Source organism: Esox lucius, chromosome 14 (assembly GCF_011004845.1).
Source record: "Esox lucius isolate fEsoLuc1 chromosome 14, fEsoLuc1.pri, whole genome shotgun sequence".
Taxonomy (NCBI): domain Eukaryota; kingdom Metazoa; phylum Chordata; class Actinopteri; order Esociformes; family Esocidae; genus Esox; species Esox lucius.
In genome coordinates this window covers 1,602,034-1,615,741 of record NC_047582.1, presented here as the reverse complement: position 1 = coordinate 1,615,741, position 13,708 = coordinate 1,602,034, and the positions used below count along the sequence as shown (strand labels likewise).

At 42.5% G+C, this 13,708-nt stretch overlaps 1 protein-coding gene across 7 annotated transcripts in view; it reads left to right on the top strand.

Moving 5' to 3' along the window:
• The window catches only part of ptpn13 (protein tyrosine phosphatase non-receptor type 13), a 151,613-nt gene that overhangs the window by 72,510 nt on the left and 65,395 nt on the right, over positions 1-13,708 (top strand). For all 7 annotated transcript variants that reach the window (XM_034296911.1, XM_034296908.1, XM_034296907.1 and 4 more), the window contains exons 8-13: positions 4,151-4,243; positions 4,690-4,786; positions 11,863-12,106; positions 12,226-12,300; positions 12,602-12,776; positions 13,071-13,221. In XM_034296911.1, coding sequence (XP_034152802.1) covers positions 4,151-4,243; positions 4,690-4,786; positions 11,863-12,106; positions 12,226-12,300; positions 12,602-12,776; positions 13,071-13,221 — 835 coding nt within the window. The remainder of the gene's footprint in view (positions 1-4,150; positions 4,244-4,689; positions 4,787-11,862; positions 12,107-12,225; positions 12,301-12,601; positions 12,777-13,070; positions 13,222-13,708) is intronic.

The following is a 13,708-nucleotide window of genomic DNA, read 5'->3' as shown; positions in this document are numbered from 1 at the left end:
CAGACCAGAGCTGAGGTGTTGAGGGTCCAGGAGAGGTCCACAATGAGTTCCTAGGTTTTCTTTGTGTTGAGGGTCAGGTTGTTGTCAGCGCACCATGCCGCCAGGTGTTTGACCTCTTCCCTGTAGGCTGACTCGTCATTGTCGCTAATCAGGTCTACCACAGTGGTGTCGTCTGCAAACTTGATGTTGTTGGAACAGTGTACAGGAACACAGGCATCGGTGATGAGGGAGTACAGGAGGGGGCTCAGCACACAGCCTTGCGGTACACCAGTGTTCAGGATCAGGGTGGAGGAGGTGAAGTTATTTAACCTGACAGACTGGGGTCTGTTGGTTAGGAAGCCCAGAGTCCAATTGCAGAGAGAGGGGCTGATCACCAGGTCATGGAGTTTGTTGGCCCGCCTAGAGGTGTTGACAGTGTTGAATGCTGAGCTGAAGTCTATGAATAGTATTCTCACATAGGTGTTGGTTTTGTCCAAATGGGTCAGGGCAGAGTGTAGAGCCGTGCAGATGGCATCCTCTGTAGACCTGTTCGACCGGTAGGCAAATTGGTAGGGATCCAGTGTTGGGGAGAGGCGGGGCTTAAGGTGGGCCAGAACTACTCTTTCAAAGCACTTCATGATCGTGGGGGGTGAGTGGCTCGATGCAGTCGATTGCTTCAGCACTGGCGCAATGGTTGTGGACTTCAAAGATGTTGGGACAACTGCCTGGGCCAGTGACATGTTGAAAATGTTGGTAGAGACCTCTGCCAGCTGCCCAGCACATGCTCTGAGCATACGCCCGGGGATGCCATCAGGACCAGCAGCTTTGCATGTATTCACCTTGCTCAGTGCAGACAACACTTCCACCGTGGATAGTCTGGGGGGGGGGGGGGGTTTCAGCTTTAATGGCTGGCTCTTTTCTGCCTCTGTCGAAGTGTGTGTAGAACTTGTCGGTGAAGGAAACATTGCTGGCTGTGGTGGTAGGGTTTTTTGTCCAGTAGTCTGTGATTGCTTGGATGCCCTGCCATATGAGTTGGGGTTCGGAATTGTTGTAGAAATGATCCTCAATCTGCAGTTTGTGAATAAGTCATATCTCAGACTGTCCAACAAAAGGAAATATTAAGATGGGCAAAGGAACACAGACCCTGGACAGAGGATGATTGGAAGAATGTGTTATGGACAGACAAATATAAGTTTGAGGTGTTCGAATCACAAAAAAGAACATTCGTGAGACACAGACCAAATGAAAAAATGCTGGAGGAGTGCTTGAAGCCATCTGTAAAACATGATTGAGGCCATGTGATGGCCTGGGGCCACTTTGGTGGTGGTCACAAGGGATGCAACAATTATAGATTTTGATCCATGTCATTATTTCAAAACAAAACAAAGGCTGCAGGGATTTTTGGTCAACTTGCCCATATTACAAAATTCTTTAGTATTTTCTATTTCTGTATTTCTTTACATTTTTATCTAATTTCTCCCAACTCAATGTTTCATTAGGTAACTTGCCACCATAGTAATTATTTTTCTAACTTAAGTTATTACTTGTATTACCTGTACTTAGGCGTGTAAAGATGGGTGGTAATCTCGGAGATGTTGTATTAAATTTGAAGTGTTGGACCCTTTAGCCACAACTTTTTCTGCAAGTTTTGCATATACAGTATCCAAAATCCTCCCACTCTGTATTGCTTTGATACAGAGCATCAGTGGTTGGTCCCTCGGCCACTGTTTAGCTATTTTTGCTGATGTAAGTAGCCCAACTCAAATACAAATGTTGCTCTTGTGACAGTATGTGCTACACTGCATTTTATATAATTTAGTTTCATCTGTAGTCTGCGCCAGCAATGTTTCTTTAATTTTCCTCACTGTCCAAACCTTGTTCATAAAAAAGAATGTACCATAATGTCCCTTTTCGAGAGTGTGAACAGAAACACTCGGTGTAGCTTAGCCTTAACAGGTTAAAAAAAACAAACAGGATGTTTTAAATCGTGGGTAATAGTGATATCACTTAATCGCTGCATCCCTAGTTGTAATGTGGTAGGTTTGTACAGGCTCAAAGGGATCTTGAAGAAGGAAGGCTTACACTCCATTGTTTTGCTATATAACTCATTTCATGTATGTTTTCATGGAAATTTCTGAATGACCCCAAACTTTTGATTGGTAGTTCACGTCTTGTTGTGTAGCACTCGTCTCTGTCAGTAGGGGAATTTGTTAACCAACATGCTCAGTCGTCTTTATTACTGTTGCCTTATGTATCTTAAGTGTCTAACAATTGAATAAACTCTGAAGAATGTTATGTATTTAACCTGTGTGGCATGAACTGAAACTCAGAGCAGGACTTTCAAGTTTTGTAGGCTACTGAATGTTAAACAAATTGTGCAGGACTTTTTCTTCATGGACTTTCAGTTGAGGTCATGGTTTTCCCACGTTTGTTGCCTCTGACGTTTGATTAACAAGAAAAAATTTATACTTGCAGTGTCTAAAACCTGTATGTTCTGTCCTGCCAAGATTTTGTCTAGATTTCAATAGAAATTGTGAATGTGTTTTTTCTTATGTTATTGGTGAGATATACTGCCACCTTCAGTACTGAGTGTAATTTATTTATTGTGGCTATGCAATATAATGACCTATATACTACTGATGTTCTCTTGCGCAACTGTCTTTAACCCCGTAAACTGTTCATTAGATGTTGCGCTGCGGCTGCTGTGCACATTAGCTTCACCAAACTAACCATGCGTGTGTCTATTTCAGAAGGGTTTGTAAAATATAATACACTTTTCCATCATGTATGGAATGTGGTAGAGCACAGCAGTTGAAACACTAGAGTTATGTGTGTGTCTGTGTGAAAAAATGTATGAACTCACTATTTTAGACCTCTATCTTAACTACTTGAATAGTGGAAGCCATTATTAACAACATCCTAGCCAAAATAGGTTGTAATATAATCTGTAGTGCTTTAGTCATGATTTTCTTTTACTTTTTGTACGATCATCTTAGAGTGATGCCTAAACAAGGTTTGGGTTCAGTGTCGAGCCTTACAATAAAAAAAACTGTCTACAAAGAGTTGTTTTCTCAACTGCTATTGCTGTGCTCAGAAAGTGTGGTATAATAGCTGTACAGTAGGTGTGGCAGTATTACACGAAACTGTGTGGTGGTGATATTTCGTGGTGATGTGTAACAGAGGTCAAACAGTCAGATGGGTAAACTTGGCAATGGGACTTTCCAACCAAAGCTCTGCTCTGTCCTGTCATCTCTTACATAGAGCTATCCTCTCCTCACAAGGCCAACCCAGTGGGAGCCTCTGCCTCACAATCCAGTCTGCTTGCTATTAAGCTGCCACAGCTCAATACTTAACATCATCCCATCAGAGTTTCTCAAATAGCCCTGCCTCAGCCCCGAATTTCACTTAATGGCCAAGGTTGGTTAACCATTTAAACTCCTGAAAAATTGATCATTTATGGACCAGAAATGTTTTCTAAGAAATGTAAAAATCTTTAGACTCACCAGTTAGATAAAAAGATCCAATGTCTCCCCTAAGATTATTTTCAGCAACGGTGGCAAAAACTGTTTCCATAGTAATTGCACGTCATGTTGGCCTCTGAGCTCATTTTGCTATAAACAAAATGTAACCGCCTCAACATGTAAAAGTGGTGATGTATTTCGCAAATATTTACTTTCTTTTATTGGAGCTATATCAGGCTGACATTGTTTTGGGGTGATTTGTATGTTTAAGTCTGTAGTAAGGTTTGAAATGCATCAAGGAATGGTTGTGAAACCATTTTGTGATATTTTTGTGTGTGATCTTCACAAGCCTGTTTTTCTGCCTTGTCCTGTACACTCTGTAATAAGGTGTTATGAATTAAAATGAAATGTGACTATATACTCGGAGTAGAATGGGATCTTTATATTTTTTATATTTTGTAAATAAATTAAATAGAAACCGGATAGTCTAATGAAACTGCATTTTTAAATCTATTACTCATTCCATGTTGCGCACTGCACAAATGATATGCACCCCACTCCATTGCCAGAAAAATTGCTCTGCCATGGATCCCAGGAAGGGGAGCTGCCACTTCGGCAAAAGCTGATGGGTGATCCAAATAGATGTTTTTGTTTCTTGCCGACCATAGCTAATTCAAGAGACTGACTCTGATGTAATAATTGTCTTCCAGACCCTCTCCACACCCACCGGAGGTACCACAGTGACTACAGCTCATCAAGTGAAAGCCCCTCTGTAGCCTCCTCTGATCCGGACTACCGACATGGTAACTTTCTGATACGGACTGCAGACAAGATATCTTTACCAATGGGTAGCTGAGGAAACAATGTGTGGAAATACAAACCTTACCAATATGCCACACACATGACAGAGCAAGGCCTTGATATTGACTTAATCACAAGTCATATCAAAGACAAAGCTTTAACTTACAAGGCATTTGTAGGCCCATTGCTCTTTGGCAATGCGATGTTAGTGAAAGACAAAGCTGCCTTTATCTTGACCATAAAGTTATGGTTGTGAAAAAACGATAAATCTTTAGGAAACGCTCCCTATTAGTGTTTGCAAGTGATATAGCTTTGACACTTTGTTCCAGTTTCACTCATGCTGCCTGGAAACTCCTTTAGATGAACCCTGCCTCCCATTGGGATCCGTGGTTGCTTCTGTCTATAATGTGACACTTTTAAACATCAACTTTTATCTGTCCTGTCCTAGCTAAGAAACCAGAGGTGCCGAGGCGGTATTGCTCCCAGGTGGCTCTCTCGGAACACGACGGCATGTCTCTCACCAGCCACAACGCGCAGAGGCACAGGTATGTTATCCTCACCGGACTCAATAGCTGCCCGAAGCGCAGGTTTATCTCCAACTGAGAGTTTTACCATGGTGGCATAAATAATATAACACAAGTGATTTAATTTCAGAACAGAAAAGTTGTATTTACAGTAAGGTCATTTAGCAGACGCTCTTATCTGTATCCTCTTATAGGAGTGAGTGCATACATTTTCATACTCGTTATCTGATTGTTTATTGGACGAGTCCTGTAAAGTCCCCTGTGACTAATGAACACAACCTTCACCTGAGTGCTCTCTGTCTTTCTGCGACTTTCTCCTCACGCACATCCCTAGCAGTCACTCATCTAGGCCATAAGCCTCAATCATTCTACAGCTAACGTATACCTTGGTAACATGATAATGTATACATTTGGAGCAGTTAATGTTCTGCTAAAGGTATCATGGTATGAATCTGTTCTCACGTTGTCCACAACCTGGGGAAAAAAAGTATTGAGACAGTATTGAGTCTTTATTTGGAAGTCAATTAGAGTTTAAAGCCAGTTCAAACTGAGTTTAAACATGTATACCTGTCAAACAGTAATGTTTATGTCTTGAAGGGGTTAATGTGTCGTGTTTACCTTTCACTTCCTCATACTGAGAGCTGTACTGTGTTTAAGCCATAGTTCTCCTGCACCCCCTAATGGCAGTTCATTGTATGGTCAGTCCCAGTTGTCTGGTTCAGAGGTCTTTTGACACGTTAGGGCAGTGTTTCTTAACCCTGCTCCTGGACAATCCCTGCCCTGCATGTTTTAGATCTCTCCCTGCCCTAACGTACCTGATAGCTCATGAAGGACTTTATAATGAACTGATCATTTGAATCAGGTGTGAGAGAGCAGGGAGACATCTAAAACATGCAGGGCAGGGGCGCACCCAGGAGCAGGGTAAAGAAACCCTGCTTTAGGTGAATATGAAAAAAAATCAATCAATCAAATTTATTTATAAAGCCCTTTTTACAACAGCAGTTGTAAAAAAAAAAAAAGTGACAAAAATGTCATTGTTGTTTGTCAGCTTTATCTTCCACTCAAAATACAATAAATGAAAGAATTTTATTCAAAAACATGTTTCATGTTTCACTGTTTCTTTGTCATGCCACATAGATATTGGCACCCATAGAATATCTTATGAAAAAAAATGTATTGGTATATCCAATTTAGATTTTACTTTTTAAAGTTAATCTTTGGGAACTCTTGAAGTGGTCAAACATGAAATGCTGTTTCACAGGGGTATAAATAAGTGGTGACTAGGGGTGTAACAGTACAATAAAATCACAGTTCAGTACGTAACGGTATGCTAAAGTTATGGTTCAGTACATACCGGACACGTTAAGTCACAGTTCAGTGCGATTTCGGTAGCAGTGGAAAAAGATATGCAAAACAGAACATGTATTTTAATGTATTATGCCCATTGCCACTGTAGGTGCACTAGGTAGGATTTTTTCAGTAAAAAAACCATTATAGCATTTTGCAAATACTCACCGTATTGAGAAAGCGGTTCCACACCAATGTACGATAGAGGATGAATTTCCGAATAATAAAATGTAAAATATAATTAAATAAGCACTAATATTATACTTAGCCTTGTTAATGTTAGCTTAGGGTTCCTGGTTGCAAGCAATTGAAAGCTAGTCTAAGTCTGCTGTAGTAGACAAGGAAGGAATTGGCTGTTTGTCATCCTGTCATCCTCTAGCTGACATTATAATTTCTTACAGTAAGCAAACTTCGCAAGTGCTAGGCTACATCAGCGAAGTTCTGTCTCTGGGGAAAACTCATGAGTTTAGAATGTTAGACTATATTAATTCAGAACACAACGTGTACCGAACCGAACGTCCTGTACGGAACAGTATGGTATGGATACGTGTACCGTTACACCCCTAGTGGTGACACATAGGCTTAACTCTTCTAGTCGTCCATCATCATGGGAAAGGCATGAGAACATACAAATAACCTTCACAAATCAGGCAAGTGCTATAAAATCATAGTTACATGACTGAAAACACCTATCACCACTATTTGGGCAATAATAAAAAAATCTGAAACAACTGGAGTTGTGAAGAACCTGCCTGGAAGAGGACACTCATTTTGCCCACATGGACAGTGAGATGAATGGTTGAAGAGGCAAAAAAAATTCCAAGGATCCAAGAAGTTTGTTACATATTCAGACCAAAATGTTGCTTTCTGGAAACAAACCCAAGGGGTGTTATTGGTGTAAAAAATAGCCATAGGCATGCAGAAAATTATAATCCTCACTGAAGTGTAGTTGTGGGTCTGTGATGCTGTTAGGATACATGGCAAAATGGACTCCAAATACCAACAAGTTTAAAACCAATTGTTCACTGTGTCCTTGATCAATGCATTCCTTTAAGTTGCTCTGAATAATAGCATCCACTAAATCAGGGGTTCTCAACCTTTTGCAAGCTGGGCCCCCCCAAAGCTGGTTCATTGCAACTGGGGCCCCCCTTCCCGGCGCCAACCCCACTACACCACCTTGCATAGATGGATAGATAGCCAGCCAGCCAGCCAGCCCCCTAGGCTATTATTTTTAGGCCCACACATTATTATTATTATTATCATCAGTAGTGGTATGTAGGCCTATTATCATTACTAGGCTATTGTTATAATTGGCACTAGCACCAGACTTCTAATGTGGGCTTGCAGGCATTATTATTTATTATTATTATTATTATTATGAGTAGTAGTAGGCCTATTATCATTACTAGGCTATTGCTATATAATTGAGGTTACATGCTTTATTGTTGGTATTATTATTATCATCATCATCAGTAGGCCTATTATCATTAATAGGCTATTGCTATAATTGGGAATTGGCACCAGCCCTTTGATATGAATGTATGCTCTATTATTGTTATTATTACTAGGCCTAATAGTAGGCATATCATCTGCATTTTTTACAGAAGCTTGCAGGTAGGCGATGTTAATGTGAGACCTGAGCCTGCTTTGCCTTGCAAAGATGCTCAATTCTTGGCGCAATGTCTGATAAACATAGCCTCAAATCATCCTCGATTTGTGCCCGATTGCGGTATTTTGTTTTGAATGCAGTCATTTTTGAGAATCCTGCCTCACACAAATATGTCGATGCGAAAGGGAGGAGAATCTTCAAGGCAACGTCACAGAGTTGAGGGTATTCCTGCATCAATGCTGCCCATAATGATGAAAGAGGGCAGGAGGTAAAGAGTTCCTTCAGCCTATTGTCACTCTTCCGCTCAATAAGCTGTTCCTGCATATCAATTGACAGCTCGTTTGCTGTGAACACAAATGGATCTCGAACCCACGCAAAAGAGCGATAATCCTCTTTAAAGGACGTCGCAAATTGTTCTCTCATTGCTGACAGGTGCTCAGACACTGACTGAAATAGAAAGGAGAAATCGTGTGACGTGCCTGCATTAGTGATTAAATCTGCAAGGCTGGGGAACATGTCGCAGTTCCCTCGACTGATGCGGCCATGCCAGAGGTCAAGTTTTTGTGTGAAGGAGTCCACTCTGTCTGCAAGGAGCAAAATATGAGTTTCGCGGCCTTGCAAATACAGGTTGAGGCCATTCAAGTGGTCAAATATATTGACCGAATAGGACAGAGACGCAAGCCACATAGTGTCATCCAGATGCTTCGCCAGATCTGATTTGATTTCTGTCAAAAAACACTTCACCTCCTCTCGCAGCTCATACAAACGCTGTTACACCCGCGCCCTGGAGAGCCAGCAAACTTCAGTGTGCAGAAGCACCTGTTCGTGTCCTGACCCCATCTCCTGGCAGAGGACCCCAAACAAGCGAGAGTTTAGCGGCCGTGATTTGATGAGATTTATCATTTTCACGGATTGGTTCAGCACAGAGTCAAAGAGAACTGGCATTTTGTTAGCAGCTAGTGCTTCGCGATGGAGCATGCAATGTGTCCATTTCACAAGTGGAGCTACTTGCTGAACGCGAGCAGCTAGGCCACGCTCATGGCCCGTCATTGCCCGCACACCATCCGTGCATAAGCCAACGCATCGGTCCCAAGTCAAACCATTTTCACTGAGAAAAATATCAAGGACATTGAAGATGGCTTCTCCTGTAGTGTGCGACTGAAGAGGCCGGCAAAACAGGACATCCTCCTCAATCGCCTTGTCCCGCAGATACCTGACATAGGTGAGGAGCTGTGCCTGCCCAGCAAAATCAGTGGATTCGTCCAGCTGCAGCGTGTAGTAAGGACTCTTTTTTTATGAACTCTATCAGTTGCTCTCTGATATCATTAGACACGTCTGAAATTCTCCTAGCGACTGTGTCATTGGACATTGGTACTGCACCGAGCCTGGCTGCTGCAATATCTCCTATCATTATTCTGCACATGTCTTGCACGGCCGGCAAAATGAGAGTCTCTGCAATTGTATGCAGTTTACCCAGTTTAGCTATTCTTTTGGCCACTACATACAAAGCCTCCAAACAGTGTTTAGACACAGTGCTGTGAACTGAAATTGTTGCCTGTTGCTGATGGAGGCCATCAAGCTTTCTTTTAAAATATTCAGCCGGTTTATCCTTAATGCCAGCATGCTTTGTTTCGAGGTGCCTTTTTAGTTTGCAGGGCTTCATGCTGTCGTTTGCCAGCACCTCGGCACACACGACACACTGAGGTCTCAGATCAGCCGTGACTGTAAACCCAAACTGCAGGTATGCTTCATCGTACCTTCGAAGCTTTTTTGCAGCTGGTAGTGCGTCGGTTGCCTTGTTGGTCCTCACTAGAAATCTCTCCATTTTTGTTTGGTTTTGAAATAATTTGGATGTGGATTGGTTGTGTTTTCAATAAAGTTTAGGCTATGATGTAAAGATGTGTGTGTGGCTATGCTGAGAGACTAGTATCGGCGGCTAATCAGTCGGGAGTCAAGGCACGATCTTTAATACAACGAACAAAATAATGATTTTATGGGCAATGCACATTTTATTTTATGACTTAACAATTGTAGTTCTTTGTCAGTGAGTGAGTGAGTGAGTGAGTGGGTGTGTGTGTCTCGCGTGGGTGTTGCAACATGGGGAAAAAGGCAGAGGGGTAGTTAGCTAAGTGCTAAGAAACAATTACTGGCTATGGCCGAGATGGGGATAATCTTTAAAAAGACTGTTAGTGGGATTAGTCTTTAAAAAGACTGTTTGAGTTTGGAAGTAAATTGATATCGATAACAACTAGACTAGCGAGAGATGGCACAAGCAAACTTGGCAAGAGACTAGACTGGAGTGAATGCAGCTATGTGAGTCAAATGCAGTGATTTATTTTTGTGTGAGAGTGAGTGAAGAAACATTTACATTTACACCCCGCTCGGTAAACCAGTGCGGGAACGGCGGCGGCCATGCGCACGCGATTCATTTGCAGCCTAGACGCGGAGTGGTGTGTGTGTGTCCTCACTGCTGCACGAGGCTACTGAGAGACTGCTGCACGAGGCTTCGTGTCTCCATATGTCTCCAAATGCCTGTGAGTGCTTTTGGAGCCGCTAGCTCGTCGGTCGGACAGTCCTGCACAGAGACCTCACTGTAAGCTGGAGGTCTCTCAGACCGCTCTCGTTAATAAGAGGCTTTTATTTTGCCGTTGACGGTTCGTTTGTTTATATGACAACACATGTCCATCATAAGATCAACGGGAACCTGTGGTTAACTTTGGTTAACTGGTCTTTTCGGAGTTAAACTCCAAAAGAGTGCCCTGCGGGCTGGACAACCTTGCTGACCGGGCTGTCTCTCACACACACACACACACACACACACACATCCACAGTGCAGCAGGCAGAGGCGGGGGAGAGAGAGATACCGTTTCTCTTCGGGAGACTTGTTTAAATTATGACAAATATGCTATTTACATGTCACTAGATTTGTCGCTAGTCGCTTTTGTCACAAAAGCCTCCAGGAGGATGATTTGTGTCTTATAATAATCCAACCACTTGCATGTCAACATGGGGGGAAATGCCGTTTTATTAGTATTTTATTTTTTTCCTCCTTTAGCCTACTCGCGCTGGCCCCTGGGAAAGTGTCCGCGCCCCCCCCAGGTGGGCGGGCCCCACCGGTTGAGAACCACTGCACTAAATTAATGAAATGTAGAATGTGAATTTAGGACTCAGACTAGTGGTGGGATGTGTTGCTAATCCGGCTTTCACGGTTTAATACTTGCTGTTGGGCGGTAGTGCTTTGGTAGATAAATGTAGTAGCAGTAGGCTGAAGGCTGTATTTTAGGTTGTTCAGTGTCACTGATTTTATTATTGATGCTGTGTCTAAGCACAGGACAACAGTAAGGTTTGACTCTAAAAAGTTGGGCCGTGTCACATGCCTGTGAACCCCATTCAGGACTGATCTGACTAGAATCTTTAGCATCTAACTCTGTGCTTGTGTATGTGCACGTGTGTGTGCGTGTGTGTACAGCTGGACACAGTGGCCCAAATTCTATCCCTAACTCCCAAATGTTGACAGTAATTCCAACCAAAACCAGCTGACGCAGATGCTAGAATTATAGTATAGTAGTATACAGTATAGCAGTCATCCTCTGTCCTTTTAAGTTTTCATCAATATGTTCTGGTGCCTTGGAGTTTTGCATTAGATCTTCACCTTTTAAAGCTGATCAGAAATGAATGTACTTTGACATGATGAGAGTTTTTTTGGTAAAACCTTTAGTGTTACATTTGGCGGATGTCAGATTTCACATGTATAATGAAAAAGGATGTTTCACCTTGCTATAACCTGTAATAATCAATTACTGCATAATTAGGAGCTTGCATGACATTTCTCAGACATTTCAGAATCAGAGTTTTTAACCATGTTTCCATATTGTTGACTAAAGGAATGTCCATATAGAAATCTCCCCTGTATAACCTGTTGCTGATGATTCTCTGGGTAATTTAAAATAATTAATAATGTCTGTTCTATTTACTGAATTTCTGTCTGCAATATTTAATTGCATCTCTGTTCTGTGTAAACAAGTTTAATAATTAAGGTGTTATGACAGGTTGTCATAGAAAAAGTAATTGGTTTTCAATTTACTGCACCTGCTTAAATAATGGGTTAAAAAATTTCAGATCTGCATCCCTCCTCATGCAGGTTGTACGACACTGCAGCAGACGAGGAGCTGGTGGGTCCTGAGCTGAGGCTCCAGAAACGGGAGGAGGTGGTCCAGATGCTCCAGGCCAACCTGGCCAACAGGCTGTCCCTGGCCTACCCAGGGGACGACCCGCATGCCTCAGTCCTCTACCCTGGGGACGGATCCCTGGCTCTGGCACGCGCCTCCATGCTGGACCTCCAGGAACCTTTCAATCCTGCTCTAGCACCCCATCGCAAACCAAAGGTAGTTAAAAATCTAAACACTTACCTCTAAGTTACAACTTACGGCATAATGTAGAACCGTATAACTGAACCACTTCTTGCTCTGCGCACTTGTTTATTTTCCCCTCCCCTTTACAACAGAATTTCTTTGGTCCTGAATTTGTGAAGATGGCAAGCGAGCCGTGTGTGGCCCTTAAGGTTCCTTCTTCAATAATGGTGAGACTCATTTACATCGATGCCTTTCGCACAGGCTTCTGGAGCAGATCGATTAAATACAGTGGTTTTGGGGGACGGGCATATGACTCCTCTCTCCCAGGCCCCTGTTCTAACCATATCAGCTTTCATTCATAAATGCGCCTGGTTGAGCTTGCCGTTCCAACCCTTGCCCACCTGGCAACTCCGGTCACGCTTAATCAAGCACATCAAAATATATATTATTCTTTTTTTAAATCCTATAGAGGAGCCACTCTAGGTATGGGTACTCAGTACCTTCCCCTGTCTCCTTTCTCTACCCCAGAACAAGCGTAGCAAGCTAGATGAGGTCCAGAGAAAGGTGGGGGTGGTTTTGCTGAACGGCCAGAAGCTGGAGCTCAGCTGCGACATCAAGGCTATTTGCAAGGACGTACTGGACATGGTGGTGGCTCATGTTGGACTGGTGGAGCATCATCTCTTCGGCCTGGCCTTCCTCCAAGGTATGTCACGGGTGGATTCAGCGTGTGGGTCTATGTTCTCTTTTCTTCTGCGGTTGTATACCAACGGAAAATACATGTCAGGTTGCTCCACCTATACGTCTGCTTGTGACGTCTTTCAGACAACATTCGTATGTTCAGCAGGTTCACAGGTTGTTCTTTTCCATAAGCCTGCGTACGTGCGCAGAGAAAGGCATCTCACATGCTGATTTATTCCTCTTATCTCCCTGCTGTTCTCTTCCTCCTCTTTTGGCCCACTCCCACACTCTTCTTGCCTCCTTTCGGGTTTTACACCAGATAACGAGTTTTTCTTCGTTGACCCTGATGCCAAGCTGTCCAAAGTGGCTCCTGAGGGTTGGAAGGAAGAACCAAAGAAGAAGAAACCTGATATCCAGTTTAATCTTTTCCTACGAATCAAATTCTTCCTGGATGATGTTAACTTGATACAGTAAGAGACCCTTACGCCTACTCCCTGTCAAATAAAACATTATTTTAAAGTCTAAAACATTATTTTATTGCATTCACACAATGCAATAAAAGTATAAAGAAGAGATGAACAAGAACAGTCAATTAAAAGCATTTTAATCCAGTGTTAACAGGGCAATATATAGTAATATAATAATAATAATGAGTACCATCACATAGAGAGTGGAAAGGTCCTGGACGGGAGGGACCTCTCCCCCATTGAAGGTTTGCAATACCATGTGTAGCACCCAGGAAATTCATAAACCAGATATTTTTCACACAATTAGTGTTTATATATGGATATGTTCCTGAGGGCAACATAAGCCTGTAAAAAAAATCAGTTTGTTTCAATCATAACAAAATTTAAAATAAGATGAAATGCAGCACAACTGATCTGGGTCCAGACTCCAGGCTACTTTGAGCCTTTTATTAAAATACAGCTAGCACTGAGGTAAAAAAATTTTGGCCGC